General features: G+C 38.4%; 4 protein-coding genes and 2 non-coding genes across 6 annotated transcripts in view; 3 read left to right on the plus strand and 3 right to left on the minus strand.

Annotated features, from left to right (window-relative positions):
* LOC120626458 (electron transfer flavoprotein beta subunit lysine methyltransferase-like) overlaps positions 1–3245 on the minus strand; it is a 37218-nt gene extending 33973 nt beyond the window's left edge. The window contains exon 1 of the mRNA XM_039893987.1: positions 3063–3245. The gene's annotated coding sequence lies outside the window, so the exon portion shown is untranslated. The remainder of the gene's footprint in view (positions 1–3062) is intronic.
* A 70-nt stretch (positions 3246–3315) lies between these two features.
* On the plus strand, positions 3316–5040 carry LOC120626467 (growth arrest and DNA damage-inducible protein GADD45 alpha). The gene is made up of 3 exons (XM_039893996.1): positions 3316–3612; positions 4120–4336; positions 4581–5040. Exons 1-3 carry the CDS (start codon positions 3551–3553, stop codon positions 4797–4799), a joined length of 498 nt encoding a protein of 165 aa, XP_039749930.1. The 5' UTR covers positions 3316–3550; the 3' UTR covers positions 4800–5040.
* Positions 3995–4066, plus strand: Trnad-guc. The gene has a single exon. It is a non-coding gene; the product is annotated as a tRNA-Asp (tRNA).
* A 3363-nt stretch (positions 5041–8403) lies between the features above and the next one.
* Positions 8404–14331, minus strand: LOC120625830 (glucose dehydrogenase [FAD, quinone]-like). The gene is made up of 4 exons (XM_039893069.1): positions 14056–14331; positions 12461–12618; positions 11490–11604; positions 8404–9741 (listed from the first exon to the last, which is right to left on the minus strand). Exons 1-4 carry the CDS (start codon positions 14314–14316, stop codon positions 8404–8406), a joined length of 1872 nt encoding a protein of 623 aa, XP_039749003.1. The 5' UTR covers positions 14317–14331.
* A 4091-nt stretch (positions 14332–18422) lies between these two features.
* LOC120626063 (glucose dehydrogenase [FAD, quinone]-like) lies at positions 18423–22403 on the minus strand. Its single transcript, XM_039893351.1, has 4 exons — positions 22122–22403; positions 21436–21593; positions 20362–20476; positions 18423–19757 (listed from the first exon to the last, which is right to left on the minus strand). The coding sequence occupies exons 1-4, from the start codon at positions 22401–22403 to the stop codon at positions 18423–18425; spliced, it is 1890 nt and encodes a 629-aa protein (XP_039749285.1).
* A 230-nt stretch (positions 22404–22633) lies between these two features.
* Positions 22634–22826, plus strand: LOC120627517. Its single transcript, XR_005658928.1, has one exon. It is a non-coding gene; the product is annotated as a U2 spliceosomal RNA (small nuclear RNA).
* Positions 22827–24423: the final 1597 nt, after the last annotated feature.

The raw sequence follows: 24423 nt of genomic DNA on the forward strand, positions 1-24423 counted from the left end.
CTATTATTTCATAGCAGGCTTTACAGACTCCCCGAAAACTCATTGACTTTTTGTAGCAATTCTACCTAGTCAATGCTACAAGATACTCAACTGGTGCTCTTTACAAATAAAAGCAAACAGGAGACGACAAGAGGAATTGGGAAGTCTGATATCTTGGAGCAAGCCTTAGTAACGCTTTGCATAGTAGCAGAAAGAAGTCAACCACATTATTTAGTAGACACAGATTGCATACACTTGCCACCAAAATAGCAGTTCTTGGCCGGTCCGGGATGTCGAGAGAGGTTTCCTGAATATCAGCGCTGTAGCAGTGAACACTTAACCACCGTTACAGTATAACGCTGAGGCGATACTCTGTTTGGGAGAAACAGCACCACACATATGTCACTGCCATCATAGAATTATATTTGTTTGTTTTAGCTTATTAAATTTTTATATAGTTACCTTATTTTAGAGCCTTTCTTTTTTGTTATTTTTTAAAGTTTAAGTCCTCATTAATACGTTTTTGTGTAGCGTGTACTCTATATGTTGATTCCTATGTGTTGTCTTTTCCCAAATAAAAGATTTATTATCATTATTGTTATTACAAACATCAACATATTACAATTTATATCAGCATCTATATAAATGCAATCCAGAATTGTATAGTAACTGTAATAGAATTTTAAACACGAGTAACAGCGTAAACTCTACATTTTTTGCAGTCGATATGATCGTATTTTTATCATTGGTCGAAGGTGAGATAGCTACACAATATAACATAGATGTTATAACCTAACAACCAATAGGTACATATCATGGCTTCTTGCTAGTAAACAATCATTAATCAACAGGTTTTCACGCAATAGGTCAGAGAGAACCTGATAAGACCTGGTAGGTAAGTAAACATGGGTAAAAGGAATCTGTGAGAACGACAAGATCAGGGAAAAAAGTAATTGAAATATCCCAGCCAAATGTCAAGTAGTTTATCGCTAACAACGATAATTCGAAGACATTTGTATCAAAACAACTATAAATTAGTTTGTGGGGGACAATAATAATTAATGATTTCTTTAATATGGATTTACCCGGAAAACTTGTTTTGTTTATGCATATTTACAATAACAGTAATACTGATATTTTAGTGATTTACAGGAATTGTACGTTAGAAAAAAAGATAATAATCTAAGAGGAATGTTTATAGAGAAAAGCAAAGAAATTGAAGGATTTGTAATAAGATGTCGTAACAAACATATTTTTATCCTAATCCTAATCTTACGGCAGAATATAAATTAATCTACTACGGAATTTTATGCTTAATCACTCTAAACTGCCCCACATTAGTATCGATACATTGCACGCGTACGAAGCTAGCGCGGGTCGCTAGAAACCGATACAGCAAGGTCAGTCGTTAAGGTAATGATATTTCTAATTGTCACTGTAGCCAATCATTGCTTTATAATCGCAGAAATGAAGGCATTACATAACCCAGTGATGAGCACGGGCGGCCAATGCGACACGCGACCAAGTGTTGTTTATTTACAAGTAGCTGAGTGATTGTTGATTAAAGTCGTTTTGCTAGACATGCAATAATCTCTTTTGTTTCATGTAGACCTATTTCACTTCACTTGCTGAGGCCGAGTTCGAATCCCAGCGCGCCCCTCTAACTTTTCAAAGTGTGTTATGTGCGTTTTAAGTAATTAAAATGTCACTTGCTTCAACAGTGAAGGAGAACGAAGTGGCTCTATCGACGGTTCATAAGGCAGATTCTACCGACACAATTCACACGCGAGAGATGAAAGCAACCAGAAAGTCATAAATTTCAGAATTTATAAGTATTTATTTAAACCACATTAAATTATTTATTATTAAAAGTATAGATAACACCAATTGAATCTCCACAATCTATGCAAATGAATATATTAAATGGAATTGAAAAAAAAAACTGTTAAAACTTATGCATCGGTATTAACTCTGAAATGTTATTAGTCAAAACCACAAAACCTCTCGCAAAAAATACGCAGATTACACTCTTAATTGACCTTTGCTTTTATAATAAGTCGATTGTTTATTTACTTTTCGTTTCTAAAGATTAATGTTTTGCCTAACAAATACAAGGTACCTATATTATTCACCATCGTTAACTTAAATTAAGTAGGTAGTTCACTTGACATGTAATAAACTGAGTACTAAACATGAGGATATATAAAAAATAAATACAATACTAAACGTTTAATGAGATTAAAGTTAAAGTCCGTTTTTCAAACTTTCGTTCATTATACCTAGTTAAGTAGGTAATCGTAAACATTACAGAACCGGACTGACCATGACCTACCAGTAGGCAACAAAATGCAAAATTAAAAACCCACATGGTCAACTTATTTAAACTATTAATTTTTTTTTACTTTTTTATGATTATTATTAATTTTGGTGACGTTGTGCTATCCTGTGATATCCTTCTTTGAATTAAAATAAAAAAATAAAACAAATACCTTTGATTTCTGGAAGAGTATTTGGATGAAATTTGTATTCATATATCCTTTAACTAGTTCAGTAGGTACCGCACAGAGATAGTTTGATATTAGACTTGTAGGTAGATAAAGTAAAAATTTTAGATACAACACAGATATAGTTTATTACCTACTGCTCAATAAGCTTTAATGATAAGACTCTTAAGACAAATATCTGATGATGATTCTTAACTATGATACTAGAACAATTAACTCACTATAAAGTCTGAAATATAAGAGAGATATAAATATAATATCCCAATTGCATTATTACTTAATTGAATATAATAGCAAAAAGTTCAAAGTTATGAATAAAGTAGATGCTTATCGTTCAATAACATCCGTCAAAATACCCCAGTTACAAGTTTGGAAATGAAAAAACCAACAACAGTCCTTTCCCTATCGAAATAGACGCGGGAATTCCGAGCCGACGACGGATAAAACGCACTCACACACGCAAACGATTGATAGCCTTAAACATTCACAGAATCTTTGGCCACGTGAAGTCCCCTCGGACGCCTTGCGCACCGAGCACCGAGGGGGGCAGGGAAGGTCTATAATATAACAGACACTTACCGAACACGTCGGGACTTGAGACCGTCTGGGTATTATAGTGAAATGTTACGTGTGTATACTGAAAACCTTCCTCGCAGACGCCAATACTCTACACGGAAAACAACCAACACATTGATGCGCGACAAGTGAATTTCGAGGAATCTCTTTCAATACTAATATCGGGCGCCACACACACATCCACATCTCGCGCGTGCGTCAGAATGAGTATAAATGCGTGGCAACGTCACACGCTCACCATTCTGTTCCAAGCTAACAAAGTGACACCACGCCAGTTGAATTGAAAACTTTACAAATTGTTGTGACATAGTTTCCGATTGCAATTGCAAATATTCTTATTACTGATAACTAGATTAACATAGACAATATTATAAGTGCTGATAAGTGAACGTTGGATTGTACAACTGTGTGACTTAGTGAAAATTCGTGCTCACGGGCTAGGATTTCCGAAAATTAGTGAAAATCTGAAAAGCATAAATCTAACAAACAATATGTTCGACGAGTCAGTGGTTCCTGTCAAAATGGAGACGTTCAGTGGAGTTGCGGCTAAAAGGTAAGAACTAATTACAACAGTCATTAAGTTTTGTAATAAGCAGTAATATTAATTGCACAATAAAAAGTAATCGAAAATAGGTCCCAGATAGTAGAAGCTTCCTGATCTTTAGTACATTTTTGAATCTTATATTTTCTAATTGATATCTATTTAATTGCTGAATTGAATCCGGTTGTTTGATGCAATATTAATTTAAACGTGAAAAAATGGAATTCATCGAATTTTAAAAGTTCGAGAGTATCTACTTACTGTATAATCGGAGCTATCAAGTCTCTGAAATCAAATCAAATTTCCAAACTCAGATTCTCAACTGTGTTTATCGTCAATTAGTATTGCGTTAGTTTTTACAATGTTTCCTATAATTTTAACAAGTTGACAATCATCCTCGGTAGTATAGTGGTAAGTATCCCCGCCTGTCACGCGGGAGACCGGGGTTCGATTCCCCGCCGTGGAGTTTTCATTTTGAAATTTTGTTATTTTACTAATTTTTGTTTTTTTTTTCTACAGCCCAATAGGCCAGTGCATCAAGACTGTACTGGGGAGAGCACGCGTGGAGAAGAGGTTAACAATCGGCCTCCTGCCGGCAATTCAGTATCTGTCAAAAAACACAAACGGAGCGCTGTTCTGTCTCACTGCAGCCGCGCCACCTGGCGACAGCGCCACGCACATGCAAGAAGTTTTACTGCAAGCTTTCTGCGCGGAAAACGATATTTACGTTATTAAGGTAAATACTACAATAACAAAAATAAAATAATAAAAATTAAAAAAAAACAAAGTTAGTCTTATAGTTTAACGTTCATACATAAAGTATGCAATAAATCTTGGTTTAGAGGAAAATCAGTAACATTTTATTTCATATTATTTTTGGTTGTTAATTTCAATTATAAATTTGGTTCAGCTTTAGGAACATTCAGAAAACTAAGATGTAGTAACACGGCACTAATTATGATTTTATTGATCTTCCACAGGTGGATTCGGACCAAAAATTGAAAAAGTTGCTCGGGCTCTGCGAGACACGCATGGATGTCAGCTGCATTCTGGTCCACTATCCATACACCGACCCGTTTAGCGATAGCCAAGAGATCGACCTGTCCACCCTCTCAGAAGCCGAGAACGACTTGATTGATCACTGTGAAACTAACTGGGACTATGCTCAGATGCCTGTCATCAAACTGCCAGAAAAGTGAAAATATTCAACACTGAAGATTTTGGAATCCAACAAAATATTTAACTCGGTCAAACGAATTAGGCCATTGTTTTTTCTTTCGGCCTTGAGTGCCTTCTAGCGTATGAAAAAACGTATGTCTAAATGAGTTTTGTATTGCAATTTGATTGCATACTTGTTTATATAAGTCTATGAATACTAGATGTAATGTTTTAAGATACGATGGGCATTTGTATTATAGAAGTTATGCGTAGGAGATTTTTACGATTTCAAATGCTTACAAAGATGGCTTTTTGTACTTTTTAACGATGATGAGATAAGTTGAAAATTTGTAAGATAATCTAAAAATATGAATAGTTTTCATTCTTATATCAAATAAAAAGTATCGATACCAGAAATCTGTTTTATTTTTCTGATATCTACAATAGTTACAGTTTAAAAAATGAAATCTACTTAAAAACCTATAAGAAGACATATTTTGGATCGGATATATTTCTTTAAATACGAGTACCTAAAAGTTACGCTAATTATTCTTGGAGATTGGAAATAGTATTAGTACTCTTATGCTTAAACTCATCTAAGATCGTTCGTATCCCCGCATATGACAACGCACATCGTACACATATGCCGTCTGGCATATGATGCGTGCTCTTATTCGGCTGCCCTTTCCAAATTTCTTGGTCTGGTTGTATAAAGTAATCTTCTGCACTCCACAATATAAATAATAAGAGGGATATAGACTAAGCATGTATACCCTCTTGTAGAGTACAGAGTAAATCCAACAGTATAAGGAACATAACATGTAATTCATACTGTGGGATCTACTATCGGAAAAAAAGAGTTAACAGAATCGACTAGTCTTTAATCGAGTTTGTGATACCTCAGTTAAAGGCAATTAATTTAAATTATTGATTGAACGAATAGGCTACCATTACTTCGCACTAAATTAAAAATATTAGACAGGTCTATAACCTTTCTCTAATCTGTTCTGTTTTTAGGGAGTTTTGCATCATGTTGTATCTCAGGCGCGTTAAAATACGTCTTTTTGTACAGTTTAACTTTGTGTTTTGTTGTTCTATAACTATATATAATAATTTCCTCCTTTATACCATGCTTTGCATATTTCTTGTCTTCTTTGTAATAAACAATTTCATTTGCGGTTTTATGCTAGAAAATACTTTATCCAATCTGGCTTTATTCGGGAGGCCATCTAAAATTTACAATCAATGAAATCACTGAAAATAAATAAGTCTTCATTAATGAATATGAACCTTTTTTCATTTTCTTTAGAGTTAAGAAAATTGGTTCTTTTAAATACAAATTATGTTACACAATGCACGAGTCTTCGCCGCGGATAGTGATCGATTAGTTACATTCCTCGAAGGTAGATGGCGTTGTGTTACAATGCTACAGCGCCATCTAGACACCGACAGGGTTCTTCTGAACTTAGTGATGGATGTTCTGAACACTAGAAAGTTTAATTTGTTCCACACGGATTAAATTCCGAGTTCTGAAATTATAGAATGGTATTCAAATGGTAACGGGCTGACCTGTTGAGGGTTGTATGGATTTTTTTCGTTTTTTTTATTCTACTAACAGATTTAACTGCAATATCAGGTCTGCTGGTAAATCTATAAGTATATGTACAGTTGAGTATGCAGGGTAATCTTTGCAGCTTCCTCCTTCAAGCGGTGTCATTTTGTGGAAGTATCCCTGCGATAAAAGCAAACATATACCTATCATCGGCATAATCTAGATCGTCAAAAAATGCTCCACGAGTCGATGGAACGAAAGCGTTAACATTTTTGGAATCTGAAAATTTCTATTCCCCAGAAACGTGTTTTTGCTCGTTTCTTTTTTTAATATTGATTCGAGGCAAACGAGTCAGTATTGTTAAGATGATCTCTTAACATAAGTACACTTTATAACACCGTCCTTTCAACTAACTCATTACACTATACACAATATTACAGAATTCAAGTTCATTGGTTGCTAAATTAGGCCGTGAAAGAGACGGACGAGAATTTTGCATTTATAATAAGAATGTATAAATTTTAACCCCTTTTATTTTCAACGTTGTTTTATTTTTATTATGATGATTATTAAGAATATTATCGACTTCCAGCTAGAATGGGCTAGGTGACGTGTCCGTGTCGTGGTCGAAAGGACAGGAACATGAAATAGGAGAAGGTTACCCCCGTTTATTATTACACATTTCTTATTTGGATATTATTTCTACTTGTGCGTCGATGCTCTGACAGTTGATAAAGCTGTGGGAGAAGATACATTTTCATCCTTTCCCCGGGGAGATAATTGCCTCCTGTTTACGCTGGTACCAGCCAGTAATTTTCAGAAATGTATAAGTCCTTTGTTTTAAGTCTGTTTTACTCGATCTTAGTTGGGTTTTTTAAATTTGATTTTTTATCAAATTTGTACTGTCTATGTATTAACATATTAATGTTAACAAAGTCACAGTCGTCAGCTTAGCTAATTACATTACTTACAATGTAGTCAAACATTTTTTGTATATAATGTAAAATCAATTGCTACAGTATATAATGTAAAGAAAGAGAACAGTTAACTATCGTTAGTTTATTCTACTACCAGTTAGCCCTTGATGCAATCTTAGCTGATGGTAAGTGAAGATGCAGTCTAAAATGGTAGCGAGCTAACCTGATAGGGGTATCGCAGTTATAAGCCCTTATCGGGTTCTACTCGAACGCTAAATTGCTTAGCGGCACCACTTTGTCGGTAAGGTTACTAGCCACGTTATACCCTCACACCAAACCAGACCAGACCAGCGCAAATTCAGAAATTATAAATGTAAATATGACCCCTACCGGAGATGGAACCTGGGACCTCACACTTACAAGACCGCAAAACTCACCATTGCACGCCAGGGATGTCGTCAAATGTTTTCTGTACAAGTGCAGGTTATCAACATACTCAGTCTATTAAGGACATCCCACTGCTGGGACAGGCCTCCACTCATAGGAGAAATTGTTAAGCCTTTCACGTTGCCCCCGTGCAGATTAAAGGCTGTAATGTTTCTGACGGTTGCCGGCTACATGATTCGCGTAAAAACAACCTTTATCCCTAAATTCTTATATATATAAGGGCATTTACAGGACACAAAACAATTAATGCCATAACTTTAAATATAGGACTTTTGTGCAATGTTCCAACTCTAATGTTGTTGGGGAGAGATTTCAGAGAAACTCTTACAGAGAATGTCAATACTAATACAGTATTAAGCCTCTTACACCGGTAATTACACCGGTAACCACGCTCCTCAGACCGGAAAACATTAATGCTGTATGACAGAAATAACCTAGACACTGGCTCCTCTTACAGTATTTAAAACCCATTTCCCATAGAATTCGTCGAAATTTTCAGACGATTTCCTACTTCGGGGAAACTCCTTGTGTGAAATCCTCCTAACCTTTTTCTCAAATTTGCTTTAAATAAGATATCTTACTTACTTATTGTAGTAATAATAGACTTGCTGATTGGAGTGATAGGTAATAGGAGGGCCGTAACGTCAATAACACAGCGATTATTCCAGAACAAATTTAATTACAATAACAACAACTTCTAAAAAAAAGAATGATATAACTTAATGATAATCAAAAGCAGAAGTTCTTGGTGCGATTCTGCCAATATTTTATGACTGATTCTATGCCCTTTTCTCCGATCATAATAGACGGAGCGTTCGTGTTGCCACGTATGACGACTGGCATCATCGACGCATCGATCACTCTCAGCCATTTAACACCGTACACCCGAAGTTCATTATCTAAAACAGCCTTTTTATCCGACTTTGGACCCATCTTGCACGATCCGACCTGGTGATGAGTAGTAGAGGTGTATTGTCTAATTAAGCACAGGAAGTATTCGTCTGTACCCCAGTCGTGCTGTATGCAGTGTGGCATTTTCTCTCTGACAAAATATGCTCCACGCGACCTAAAAGCTTCTGTATTTTCTAAAGATAACAAAAACCGAATGCCCCTCATGAGAGGTTCTATGTCTCTGTCATCTCCTAAGTAATTGGAGTGTATTATCGGGGGCCCATGCGGATCACTTTTATTTAACAAGAGTTTGCCTTTACTTTTTGGCACTAAATTCATAATTCTTGGTACGACCGCGTCATAGTAAGCACATGGTAATATAGCGGTCTTTTCTGAGGTTATCGGATCTGCTATAAACTGTCTCCAATTCGGAACGTGGTTTGCTTGACATTGTAAATCGGGTGCGATCAGGTTTGGCTCCGATTTCACAAATGCCGCGGACATAATAGGCCCGAGGCCGGATAATGGACCATTTTTGGATTTCATTTTAGCATACTCCTTGATATCCGATAATATCTGTTCCTCGCAGACTGTCGTAGCAGTTTCGTTTGACAATGCTACTATCATGCCATTAAAAGAAACATGATCTTGGAGATTCTCACCAACGGCTAAATCTTTTACTACGGGAATATTCAAGCTTTCCAAATGTTCTTTCGGCCCTATTCCTGATAACATTAATAATTTTGGTGAGTTCACTACTCCAGCGCTAACAATGACCTCTTTGCTAGCATACGCTTTATATTCCTTGTTGTCCTTCGTGAAAACAACGCCATAAGCGTTGTTATATTCATCTATAAGTATCTTTTGAACTTCCGAGTTGGTTCTAATAAAGAGATTTGGTCTTTTGTGTCGGATAGGCCTTATTAAAACGTGATTGGTTGATGCACGTTCACCATCGACTGCGGTTGTTTGTGACTGCATGGCGCCTGACTGTGTAGCTCCATTAAAATCAAGTCGAGGTATTCCTCCTTCATTGAAGGCTTCAGTTAACATCAATGCAGGATCGTCGACGAATGGCAACCACGACACATACTGCTCTCCTCTCACTCCGTGGTATTCCTTGTCGACTGAGTATTTATTAAGATTTTTTTCAGATTTAATGAAGTATGGAAGCACCTGCAAAGCAACGAATCAAAATCAACGAGTCAATTCAGTTTTCATGAGTTGGTACCTCTCATAGAGATCTATACCTATTAGGTAACTAACAGTAAACTATTAGGACTGACTTTAAATACACACAAATTGTGATTTTATTTTTTTATATGAAAATAACGTATACGTCCAATAATATATATAATTTTTTTTTTTTAAAGCAAATGGTAATAAAAATGTACACCTCGTTTCGATACAGCCTAAACGGATAGTCGGTTCAATTTTATTCAACAATCAATTTATCTTACAAAAGAAATATCAATCTGAACATCCCTACTAATATTATAAATGACAATGTTAGTTTATTTGTTACGCTTCACGCAAAAACTTCTTAACCGCTCCTCATGAAACTTTGTACACATATTCTTGGAAGTATAAGAAGTAATAAAGGATACTTTTTATCCCGACATTAAGCTCGGTTCCTTTGGGAGAGGGGATGAAAGTGTTTGACGATTTTACACTATAACTCCGACAAATTATAACCGATTTAAATAATTACTTTTGTACTATAGAGGTTATAATATGTGTTTAATTTTGTCCAAACTTTGTGTAGAGCTGAATGTGGTTGGAGATAGAGGACAGAACACCTCAGCCGACAGCAACAAACCCCTCATTTAAGGCTTAGCGATACTGAATACTTTAATTTTTTATAACTAAATTGAATGCAACATCAAAAAACAAAATCAAACGCAGACGAAGTCGCGGGCAACAGCTTGTAGTAAATAAATTAAACACTGGAAGCTGCTGATTTCTGATTCTCTACCTGGCTCTGCTTTAATTTTATTTCTTTGATTTTTACCTTGTTCTTTTTCTTATGCTAGTTATTTCCTTTCTTTTAAACCAAAACTGCATAAGAAAAATAATAGCTACCACATGTATATGTTTTTGTTTGTCTGAATACTTTAATTTTTTATAACTAAATTGAATGCAACATCAAAAAACAAAATCAAACGCAGACGAAGTCGCGGGCAACAGCTTGTAGTAAATAAATTAAACACTGGAAGCTGCTGATTTCTGATTCTCTACCTGGCTCTGCTTTAATTTTATTTCTTTGATTTTTACCTTGTTCTTTTTCTTATGCTAGTTATTTCCTTTCTTTTAAACCAAAACTGCATAAGAAAAATAATAGCTACCACATGTATGTAGATTCGAAGCTTAGCGGAAACTAGCCTAGTGATAAAAAAAAGTTATTTGTCTATTTTTCGCACATAATTTATTTAATATATCGAGAAATTAAGATTAAACTTTTTATCAAAATGATATTGCTTTTACCTGAGTATACAAAATTTGCAAGTAACTTAGACAGTCATCGTCATCATCATATCAACCTATTACCGGCCCACTACAGGGCACGGGTCGCCTCCCACAATGAGGGGTTAAGGACGTAGTGCACCACGCTGTGCACCACACTGGCCCACACTGGCCCAGCTGGACAGGACCTACCTAAATATAAATGCTAAGCGATCATAGTTAGGGCTTCGCCCTCCCTTTCCCGGGCACTGAGTTCAAACCCCGGCATGCAGCTGTAACTGTAACCCATAAGTTTGGTATGTGCATGTCAAGCAATCAAGTATAATTTGCTTTCACGGTGAAGGAAATTGGTTTGATAAAGACTCGATGTCTGGAAATTCTTCATAATGCTCTCAGAGATGCCCTGTGGATATGATATTGACAGAATTCGACGTCTGCAGGGAAAACACTAAGGTACTCACGTCATCGTAGCTCCATCCCTCATTGCCCATGAGAGCCCACTCGTCGTAGTCTGCTTTGTTTCCCCTCACGTAAGCCATGGCGTTGATAGCGGTCGAACCGCCCATCGTTTTACCACTAAGTAAGAAAAAGGAACGAGCTACTTTTAATTTCTTTAACTTTTTGCTAATATCCAGGATCCAAGTTTTGACACCGGGCCATGAGTCTTATTTTGGGCTCATATTTCCAGAGAGTCTACGAAACGGTTGATGTGATTGTCATGAGCATAACCCTTAGATCAAGGCGCGTCAAGAAGATTTTTTGTTTGTCTGTTGTTTGTTACCCAATAGGCTCCGAAAGTACTCGACCGATTTTAACCATTTCTGCGCCTAAAGAGAGCTTAACTATCACGAAGTAACATAGGCTATAATTTATTTAATAAAAAAATGGAGATCCTCCAAAAAATTGCAATAATGTAACCCAAAGTAGCAAAATTCTAAGTGATATTTTCAATCTTGAAGTCATATTAAATTATTTGAGCTATCAAAGTATACACATACATTGTTCGCAAGTATAGGACTTTAACGCCGCGTGCTTGTTCTCTGACGAGGCGGCCGCTGTGTATGAGAGGGCCACCAGCGGCTGCGAAGGGCTTTCAACAGACAGCCACATTCTTACTGCTCTGTGTGGTATCGGTATAAATAACAAAAAAAGAACATTGTTATTCATACGCGTTTTATTACAAGAACGCCGCGCACCGTAAAAAGAGTAGGTTATTCGAATCCCCGCCAATTTTCTTCGAAATTTTTATTGTTTTTAGAATCTTCAAAGAGGATTCATGCCATAAAGTGTTAGTATTTAGGTATTAAAACACTCATGTGATACTATAATCCACTATAAGTGGTATTAAAACATTAAACATAACACCTATTAACATCAGTTGCATAAATAACAATTTTAGTAATTAAAACATGATGTGTGGGATAAAACTTACCGCGGCCATCCACATTTTCCTTCGGGAAATGCGAGGCAGCTCTTCCCGTTGGACTCTGTGGTGTATTTCCAGTCCAAGTTGGAGCCTGCGAGCGCGGTGAAGAAGCCTGGCACCTGTGTGACTTCGGGCTCCTCTGGACCAGCTTCCAATAATAGTACCTGACAAGAAACAAACGAAACTAAAATAAAGTCAATTATAATTTTTGTCGACCGATTGACGCAATTGGGCAGCGACCCGGCTTTCTGAGTCCAGGGCCGTGGGTTCGATTCCCACAACTGGAAAATGTTTGTGAGATGAAAATAAATGTTTTTCAGTGTCTGGGTGTTTATATGTATATTTATATGTATTAAGTTTATTAAATTGATTATAAGTATTTTTGTATATTATTTATAAAAATATTCATCAGTCATCTTGCGTGCGGGTCATCTCCAAGCAGCCAATAGGCCGGTCGGGGGTACGGGCCTCGAGGCAACGCCTCCTTACCCGGGTCATATACGCAGGGCAGCTATGCTGCCCTGGTATTTGTTTTTTTAGCCCCTTTCTAGGGGCTAGAACAACCGCCCTCATTGGCTTTGAGCCTGTTTGTCGTGTCCGTGAAATGACCCCGCGCCACTGTCAGCGAAGTCGTCGTCGGCGCGCGCGGGGATGTTATCAATTCCGATGGGCCTTGCGTCATCGATGTCACCATTTGTGCCTAAAGTCTTAGTACCCATTACACAAGCTACGCTTACTTTGGGACTAGATGGCGTTAGAGTATTGTCGTAGTATATTTATTTTTTATATAATTACTGCAATAAGAATAATATGAAAATAAAATAACTTATAATTCCAGTACTTACTTTATTTTATTATTACGATACACTCGGCGGTATGTGGTGTAGATTGGTGGCCAGGACTAGTGGTGGTGAATAATTAAGAGTCGCTAATCAAAATATACCCACTGAGAGACTTAGAGAGAAAAGGAAGGTGGGTCCTTACTAGGGATTCTTAAACCTAAAGTGGGTGCGCCTTTCCGCGGAAACTCAGTGGGCACGTCGGCAGCATTTTGCCCTCCTTTTCATGGTCAGCTTTAAGTAGAAATGCGACCACTGAATTATTTGATTTTCTCATGATGTACGGAGAACATTATTGAACTGTGTTTTAGGAACTTAAAAAGTAACGCATAATGCACCTTTTGAACTTATCCTACATTATCGTTTATAATACCTACTCTTAAAAACGGAAAAGATAGCAAAATTATGTATTTTGTACCTCTACAGGATTTCACTGCATATCTTCACATAAGTAAAAATTTTGCCATATATTTTTTGCAAAGTTGAATTGCCTACATACTACGCTGAATGGTATCTGATGGCCCGTCTCGGCCCGTGGCTTCTCTTCTAGCCCGTACCCTGATGGCGTCCAACCTTTTAGCACGATGCGCGAATGAATGTGGTGGCAACTTCTAACGAATTAACATTTACGTTTTTTTTCGGTTGGGTTACCAAAGTGCTTATAGCGCGCCCACTCTATGTTTACGAACTGAACAGAGTCCCGTAGCACATAGACACGGGTCGCATAAAAGCCTTTACGCGTGATGACTGCGATGAGCTCACCTTCCACTTGGGGTTCTCAGTCAGCCGGTTGGCAGCGACGCAGCCCGCAGCGCCCGCGCCCACTACGATGAAGTCATAAGTCATGCCATCTTTCAGTTCGGGTTTTACTTCTGCGTCGCACATGTCCTGCAGCTGCTGATCCGCGGAGGCACCGTACAGCTGCACCAGCAGGTTGAGGTACACGAAGCCGAAGCTGGAGCATGCTGACACGGGTGTGGAGGGGGGACACACTTCCGTGAGGTTGAGCGGCTGCCAAATCATTTTGACCTGAAAGGTTACAATCTTTATACGATGCGTACTTGAGCAACATAAGGCTAGCTTTTTACGCGATTTCAGAAAACTGACGAGAAATTTCTTTGTTCGACTGCATGATAATTATGTTTTGTTTGGTTTGTCATATCTGGAGCTGTAATAAGCTAGTGGCTAGGACGTGGGCTTCAATTTCGTGCGGACGAGTTCGCACACACCTCTAACTTTTACAACGGCAATCACGCCCTGCAGACAGAAACAATGCGACAATGCTGCTTAGCTGCAGAAATATGCATGGCGGTAGTACTTCCCTGGACGAGCTCTGTCACTCAAATATCTACTACTTACAATATCTCAGCAAGGCATGAAAATCACTGTACAGGTTTTTGTCTAGAGCGAAATTAACTCTCAGGACACGCTGAATTAATAAACTATTATTCAATATGATAGAAATCTAGTTAAACTGCATAACGCTACTCACCTGGTGCTTCTAGATTGCAGTGTAGTCGAACACGCCAGGGCACGACTCGAGCTCACTTCTCTCGCGAGAAAAATCAGTAACAGAACTTAACGGACAAGCGTATTATATACCTATGCAATTAATGAGTAAATAAAGTTATCATCTATAACAATATTATAAAAAATACCTACTACTATTAAATTTTTTGTAATTTTGTATATCTGTATGTAAGGGACAAACTAAAAAACTACATAATCAATTTCAAAACTCTTTCATCTTTAGAACGCAACATTCTCAACTGAGACAATATTTTATTTCAGTAATCCTCCCATCAAACCATTTCCGGCGCACTACAGGGGTCTACTCCGACAATGAGAAGGAGTTATAGCCGTAGTCTACCACGTTGGCCCAAGCGGATTGGTCGACTCCGCCTTTGAGAACATTATGGAGAACTCTCAGGCATGCCAGTTTTGCTCACGATATTTTCCTTCGCCGTTGAAGCAAGTAAGTTTCGCCGTTTAATGATTTAAAAATACATAGCTTAGAAAAGTTAGGGATTGGGATTCGAACTGGACCCCGAAAGTAAAGTCGAAGTCCTACCCACTGCGCTGTCACCGCCTCAATGCACTAATAATCAGTAATCTTAGGCCTTAATATTGTATTTGTTAATCAACTGCAAGCCCGAAAGGTACATGTTAATGAGCTGTTTTCGCATGCGCTGCAAATGGTACGTTATTCTTAAATACTATGTACTACAAACATATTAAACGATGTAGGAAAACATCGAGAAGAAACCTGCATGCCTGAGAGTTCTCCAAAACGTTCTCAACGGCGTGTGGAGTGTACCAATCCGCACTTGGCCAGCGTGGTAGAATACGGCCCTTCTCACTCTGAGAGGAGATCCGTGCCCTGTAGCGGGCCGGTAATGAATTTATGATGATAACTAATCTAATATAGACGCCTAATAAATAATAAAATTAATTTTCAAATAATTTAAATTGAAAACATTAAAGGAGCAGATTCTCATTATATCATAGCTGTTCCATGCCACGGTTTCATCCGCCTTAATTATGCAAATCCCTTTGGAACCGTTTGTATTCCTGGCAAAAAAACTATGTTAACTTAAACTAACTCTATGCTAAAAATCAAAAAAATTAGTTGCTTAGCTAGAGTGTAACATGAATTTGAATATTAATGGTTTAGTGAAAGCTAGGCACTGCCTAAATCGTATGCCGCATGATTTGGGCGATGTTATTTATTATTATTTACAACTATTGCTTGTAACTACCTATGTAACGGTTGGTTGTAACTATGTAATGGTTGATGTATGTCTAGGAATCTCTTTAGAATAGGACTTACTCTTTCGGCATTGCTTTGTTCGTCGTTAGAGAAAACAGGCATAAAAAAATCGAATATAGATAAATCTTGCCCTTCTTGGATGCAACGATGTATGTGGGCAAATCGCAAAGCTGAAAATCATTGAAAATATATTGAACTGAGACTCTTTATCCGCGTAAAGTCAAGTGCATAGCCCAGTAGTCGGACACATACAATAAGCAGCTGAGACGATAAGAGAGAAACAAAAAACATTTTTTTTGTATTGGCATGGTGACTGTGGACTGAGTACCTGCCGCGGCCATGAATTGCGCTACAAACATATGACTACCTGAAGAGGTAGACACATGTTTTTTCAGCTGATATCCATTGTAGGTACACCCGCGTACAGACGCACGTATAAAATCGCGACCGACGTGGCAGGGCTCGAGCACCAAAGCTGTAACGACTAAGTTCGTTCTTTTTTTTCCAGCACGAGTGAGCTAGCCCTAGACTGCAATCTCACCGCAGTGATGATGCAGTATAAGATGGTAACGGGCTAACCAGTTAGAGCAGGGCAGTGATCATAAACTCAACTCTAATCGGTTACTTAACGATTTCGTAACGGAACACTAAATTACTAAAAGGAACGTCTTTGTCGGTAGGGTGGTAACTAGCACGGCTAGCATCGGCAGGAGGTTACAAATTTATCCTCTCCCACAGCTTTATCATCTCTCATAGCATTGGCGCACAAGTAAAACGTGGGTAAACGTCTCCTACTTCATGTTCCCGTCTTTAGCAGGTGGACACGTTAATTATGTCCCTTGTCAGTTGATATATTTTTTGTCTCCTGCCTGTGCTACCCTGCTGACGCCTCCCACCATGCCAGACCAGAGAAAATTCAGAAATTCAAAATTGCCTCTGCCTGGTTTCGAACCCGGGACCTCCCACTTAAACCCACAGCATTAACCGCTGCCCCAGGGAGGCCACTGTCGTGTTGATGACAGCGGTAGATATTTCAAAGGTAATAATGTGGCAAATATAGTAAAAATGCAAAGGGACATGTTTGTTTCTAAAAAAGCAGATGGTCCACCCGTTAGCTTAGTGGAAACCTATCACCTAGAAGGAACACTTTGCAGCCAACAGGGTATGTGAGGGACTCGTCCTGCGGAGTTCCACCCTGTGTCCATCAATCTGAGGAGTAGGTGTTAACCCTATGTGCCTATAATTACACCGGCAACCACATTTCAGACCGGAACACAGCAACAATGCTTTGTGGCAGACCATTGTTGTAGTATTCCCCGGACGAGCTCTGTCACGAAAAGTTCTAGGTTCTATTACTTAAATGATCTATGAGGTATTATTTTTACAAATATTGTTTTTTATATATATGAATCGTATAAATTTAAGTAATGAAATATTTATTTTATAGGTATACTCGTATGTATGTATGCACTACCTTACTATTTTCTGTACCTATTCTTTTTATCTTCGCCATTGGTTGCCTGGAAGATATTGCTATGAAGCGATAAGTTAGCCAAATTGTATACGTTGTTTTGTTATACTTTTCTTTTTTTTCTATGTACTTTTTGTGGTGTGTAATAAAAGTATATTAATTCATCCTTTTCAATTCTTTGGCTAAGCCATTATTGCAATATTGCTCTGTTGTTTGGAATCCGCGATACAATATTTATAGTAAAATGTTAGATAACTTGCAAAATTAACTGTCTAAGCACTTAATGTATCATTTTTCTAGATCCAGGCAGAAACCATTTACTTCAGACTATCTGAAACCCCTCCAGGCTCGTCGACAGGTTCGTGATATTGTATTTTTGTTTAAAATTTCTTTCGTATAAATGGGCTATTCAACATAGCCCATTCGCCGTTTCGAGTGGTGGCGGCCATCTTGTACCTATTTTCATCAGACACAACCAAAGATATTCACCTTTCTAACAAAAAAAAAACAAAATCAAAATTGGTGCATCCAATCGAAAGCTACGATGCGACAACGGTGAATGACGCGACAAGCATCTGCATTTACTTTTTAATTTTTTTTGGAACATATTTTGCAACAGAACGTGTGAAGAGATCGTTTACATAATAAAACTTTAGAAAAAAATGGGTAATGTATTATATCTCGATTTAAAAATAAGAATTTATATAACAAGGATTCACTTAAAAGCATGGATGTCCCTGGTCCCATGTGATAAGTAATAGAGAAAATAATAATGAACAATGAAGTACTCCGCTTGCGATTAAGTAATGTTATGTGACGTAGTCTAACTAATAACATTTTTTTTTTTCGCAATGCTTTTTATATCTACTTTTATAACTAGCAAGTAGTTCAACAGTAGTTTTTGGTGCGATTCCTCCAGTACCTAATAACGAAGTCCACCCCCCTCTCCCCTATCATGATGGAAGGCGCGTTGGTGTTCCCGCGCACCACCACGGGCATCACGGAGGCGTCGATCACTCGCAGCGCGCGCACGCCGCGCACGCGCAGCTGGCCGTCGAGCACCGCGCGCGCGTCCCCCGCGGGGCCCATGCGGCACGTGCCCGCGGGGTGGTAGGTGGTCGTAGTGTACGCTTTCATCAAGCAAATCAAGTATTCGTCGGTGCCCCACTCGTAATGCTTGCAGTGCGGCATGGGCTGTCGCACGAAGTACGCTCCGCGGGACCTGAACGCTTCGGTCTTCTCGAGAGATAACAGGAATCGCACTCCTTTCAAAAGTGGTATGAAGTCTCTCTCGTCGCCGAAGTAATTAGGATACAGTAACGGATGGCCATTGGGATCGGTTTCGTTCAATAAAAGGACTCCTCTGCTTTTTGGCACCAAATTCATAGTTCTCGGAATCACAGCGTCATAGAAGGCGGTGGGCATTATTGCAACGTTTTCTGCCGTTATTGGATCTTGTATGAATTCTCTCCAGTTCGGAGCGTGGTCTACTTGGTACTGTATATCGGGTGCGTCTAGTTCGGGATCGGTTTTCAGGAAAGAAACTGAATTCACCGGCCCGTTACCCGAGAGCGGACCCCTTTTGAATTTCATTTTGGCATAGTCTTTAACGGCCGTCAAAATCTCTTCTTCACTGACCGCTGTAGAAGTTTTATTTGGCAAAGCGAGTATGATACCATTAAAGGTAACGTGATCGTGCAGATTCTCTCCGACGGCTAGATCTTGCACCACCGGTATGCCCAAGTTTTCTAAATGCTTTTTCGGTCCTATTCCGGATAACATTAATAATTTTGGCGAGTTTATAGATCCAGCACTGATTATCACCTCTTTTTTGGCGTATGCAGTATACTTTTTACCATCTTTTACGTAAACGATACCGTACGCATTGTTGTCTTCATCTATTAGTATTTTTATTGCTTCTGAATTGGTTTCGATATCGAGATTAGGTCTTTTGTTCCGTATAGGTTGTATGAAGGCGATGTTGGTCGATACTCTTTCACCATCTAGAGATACTGCTTGCGCCTGCATGGTGCCTACTTGATGAGCTGCGTTGTAGTCTGTTAGAGGGAGCCCTCCTTGGTTGAACGCTTCAGTCAGCATTAGAGAGGGTTCATCGATGTAAGGGTACCTCGATACGTACTGTTCGCCCTTCGCGCCGTGGTATTTGCTGTCGAGGGCTTCTACATTCATGTTTCTTTCGGATTTTCTGAAGAATGGCAGCACCTGTTTATACAACAATTTCATCTTAGAAACGTTTTTTTAGAGCCCATTCAATTCGGAAAAGAGACGAACAGAATCATGCCTGACATAACTTTTGTCACTAACTCAAAAAGGAAGCTATTATTTGAGAAATGTTTCTATATAATATAATATTTCTATGCAACTGCTGCTACAAATAACTTATAACTAATGTTATACAATCATAATCTGTCCGATTTCATAGTGCAGTACAGCGGCAGAAAAATTTTCCACTTTAAATTTATGCTTTTAATTGTATAGTACTTAATTGTTTTTTGAATAAATTATTTTTGTATTTTATTTTTAAAGTATTATAATAAGTTATTGGGTTAATTGTGTCCTGAACCTATTTATAATAAAGGATCCAACGTCATTACGTTCTGAATCCATAACATCTGTTCGACGCAGGTACTACAACAGGTACGAAAAATCATTTTCTGCAAAGTGGCACTTCGATATAAAATGTCAAAATCTCCTGCGGATGTACTACGGCCTAAGCCCTTCTCATTATGAGAGGAGACCCGTGCTAGTGGGTTGATATGATAATGAGGATGACTAGAAATTAACGAAAAAAATGACCAAACCTTACCTCTTTGTAGCTCCAGCCCTCGTTGCCCAGGGCGGCCCAAGCGTCGTAGTCCAGGCGGTTGCCCCGGATGTAGGCCAGCGAGTTGATGGAGCTCGAACCGCCCATTGTTTTACCCCTGCAACAAACATATCGTCGCCCGACATTCAAAAATGTTAAGATACCCACATTGAGGGGGGTTAATTCGCCATTTTGTGGCGGCGGCTATGTTGAACCGACTTTTACCAAACATAGCTAACTCCAAGTTTGGGGTTAGAAACAGTTTTCCTTGACCAATTTTGACCACGGTGGTCAATCTCCGGAGAGATTTCCAACTACGTGGAAAATGTTAATAGTGCACAAGTGTGTACGCAAAATACATTCTGAGCCAAGGCCGTAGGTTCGATTCTCACAACTGGAAAATGTTTGTATGATGAACATGATTGATTTTCAGTGTCTGGGTGTTTATCTGTATATAATAAGCATTTATGCGTAATGTGTATTATATTCATCAGCTATCTGAGTACCCACAACACATGTTACGCTTATTTTGGGACTAGATTGCGATGTGTGTATTGTCAGAGACCAAAGTATTTTTATTATTGTTTATTATAGCCCGATGGGACGGCAGCTCCGACACTACCGGAAAGAGATCAGACGGGGATGAATCTCCGGAAAATTCCAAACTCCGGGTTGTTAGAACCATCCCGAATTTTCCGAATTTCCTAATGGAAAATCCCAACTGAAGTGGAAAATAGCCACGCAAATTGAATTAAGAAAACGGAATTACATTGCGATGAGTTCAAGGCGCGCCACTTATTATTTTTTATTCCACTTCGCGTTAGCCCTTGGCAGCAGTCTAAGATGATAGCGGGCTAACCTGTTAGCGAGTATGGCAGTTATATTAAACACATAAGTACCCCAATCGGTTTCTAAGCGCCATGGTATCGGATCGCTAAATCGTTTAGCAGCAGGTTTTTTTCGTTAGGGTGGTAACTAGCCACAGCCTAGGCTTCGAAAATTAAGATATTGTAGATACCCAACCAAGCGCCAGGGAGGTCATCGAACATGTATTTCGCTGAGTTGGAGTAAACAAACCTCGGCCATGCGCATCTCCCTCCAGGGTGGGCGAGGCAGCTCTTGCCGTTGGGCTCCGTGGAGTACTGCCAGTCTATGTTGGAGCCCAGCAGAGCGGTGGACAAGCCGGGCACCAGCGTCACGTCGGGCTCTTCGGGGCCAGCTTCCAATAACAGCACCTAGCAAGAGGTTTAAAGGAATTCTTTTATTCTAATTCTCTCTTCTAGGTGTAGCTGTAGTTGAGGATTGGAGGTACTCTTTTCTGAACATAACTTTGCATTTAAAAAGCCCATACAACGAAAAATTACAATAGTTAATTAATAATGACAGTTTATCTCAGTGAGCTTACAAATAATAATATATTAAATCAACGGTTCATCGAAATAAAAACAGCTAGGCTTGTTTAAACTTATTAATGTAATAGCTTAGCAGATGTACCTACTGCAGCAGTCCGTATTAGATTTGCGTTTTAGATTCTATTTTAAAGGTTTTTGTCGCCTCAACAGGCCTGGCCGCACCTTACCTTAGTCCACAGTGTCATTGTTTGGTGACGTTCCGTTTTCGGAAGCGTACATAATTATAATTTCGATTTAAAGCTATCCTAACTTATTTCAAAAATATTGAAATAAGTATATTATTACATCGTATTGCTTGCACTGCAATATATTATTACATATACATGGTATTCCTGGCACTTTGGTACTAACCTTCCACTTTGGGTTCTCAGTGAGTCTATTAGCAATAACGCACCCCGCGGCTCCCGCGCCCACTACTATGAAGTCGTATTCTGAATGGCGTTTACTTTTTCTGCCTTCTCTCTCGCAAACCTGCTGCTTCCTCTTATCAGAAGAACCGCCATACAACTGCACCAATAGGCTGAGGTACACCAATCCGAAGTCGGAACACGCTGAGATCGGCGTGTAGGGCGGACATGCCTCTGTGAGGTTAAGAGGCTGCCAAATCATCTGAAATTTTAAATATGCATTCATATTATCCAAGGATTCAAATTCTTTATTTGGAAAAAATATACTACGTTAAACACTTATTATATGTATTGTTTGAAAGTGAATTAGTTATGAAAGTGTGTGTTCGAAAGTGCATAGTATTACTTTCATTATTTGTTTCTAGATGTCGCTGTACGTTTGGTGTACTGTTTTGTATCTCGCTTTGGAGATTCTTGCCCGGTTAATGACTACCCCGGCACAGCCTGCTTACAGGCATCGCTTCTCGGCCTTTTGGCTAAGATCAAAGTGTAGTATCTGTTCTTTTCAGCTTAATATCTGAAAGTTCCCACAATGTGGGACCAGTATATTAATCTGATTTTTGTAAACCGACAGGATGTTCGGGGCTCGCTCCACTCCCGTCACGGGTCGGCCCGGCATTGCAGTGCCGCCGGGTTCGGCCCACATATTAACTAAACTAATGCGCCAAGCGTAGACAGATGCCAATATGATTTGCACAAATTTGAATCAACGCAGGTCGGCCGAATCCTAAATTAATTTTCAATTAATAAATCATGAGAATTCTGAATAATTAAAACACAATGCACATAGCTCATCCAATCTGCCGTAGCCACACTACACCTCTGACAATAATTTATGAAAAGGAATCTCCTAATACGACTATATTTATGAGATTGGAAAGATTTTAATATAATGGGAATAAATATTAACTTATTTTCCGAAATAACCAAAATGAGTGCAGAATTGCATACCACGTACCGCGGCTAATACTGTAGAATCCAAACTGATACAAAAAATTTTACTTGCACCTACGCCAAAGGTAAATTCCTTTTATTTCGGGGCCAGTATACGGAACCGATAATGTGCAGTTTCCGCTGCCATATTTCCACGCAAAACAATTAGGTATTATTAACGCGATCGCTTCGAATATAATTACATAATATGTATCTAAGTAATAAGCAACTAAATTAATTAATACAACATGCATCCGCCTGGGTGCAAAGGATATTAGTATTTAATTAATATTGTTACAATGAAATACGAACTAAGTAATAGCTATATTTTAGATATAGGTACTTTTAGCAAAAAGTTTTTACGTAAGTGAAAGTAAAAAACCAGAAAACATCGCAGAACTTATGGCATTTTTAGATCCAGCTAAAAGTCTTTTTTCATTTCCTCTAAAATGACAGGATGACGTATTATGGCAACCACGCTGCAAGTCGTTTTTGGACCTACGGAATCGTAAGTTTCAAATGTAACTGAATGTTACAAACTCATACACAAAATTTAGCTATATTTTTAGGATAGCATTGCTATTTTTTCTGCATTTGTTATTATTCATTATCATGCTTCAGAGTTTGTTTGGTGGAACGCGCTAATCTTAGATTTTTTGGGATTGGTATTTGGTAGTATCAATTAAGGCTTTATAACATCATGCTATGACCAATGGCTACCATCGTTAATGAGAAATGTTGCAAATGTGGTAAACGTTAAGGTAAGTATACCGGAATCGTTTCTTAAAAGTTCGATAACACAGTCCCCGCGACATACGACTACTTTTTGTCGTTAACTCATTCGCGGACGAAGTCGCGCGGGTCCGCTAGTATTCAATAGTTGAGATAAAACAGATACAAAGTTCACACAAAATATGTGTGACAATAACGTAAAAGTAAAAATAAACTTGTAGTGCAGTTTACTAGGCTGCATAAAATTAGTAATTCATTTAAGGGTAATAAGTATATCGTTTTATAACAAATTACCAGATGAAATCCTTGAGATGTCTCTCAATGAGTTCAAAGTTTATACAAAACGTAATATTATAGAAAAATCCTATTGTAATATCAAGGATTACATGTATGATAAAAAAGCTTGGGTATGAATTGCTCTAACTTTATTGCTAAACATTAACTCGACTGTGCGATGGTGATAACAAAAAAAAACCTGGCTAAGTTTGTTGTTGGCTCTTCTTAGACCAGGGCGCGTTTGGAACCCTCCTAGCTGTAGGGTTAAGTTAACGAATGCAGTTATTAACATCACTAACATAAGA

The sequence above is a fragment of the Pararge aegeria genome, chromosome 1 (assembly GCF_905163445.1).
Source record: "Pararge aegeria chromosome 1, ilParAegt1.1, whole genome shotgun sequence".
Taxonomy (NCBI): Eukaryota; Metazoa; Arthropoda; class Insecta; order Lepidoptera; family Nymphalidae; genus Pararge; species Pararge aegeria.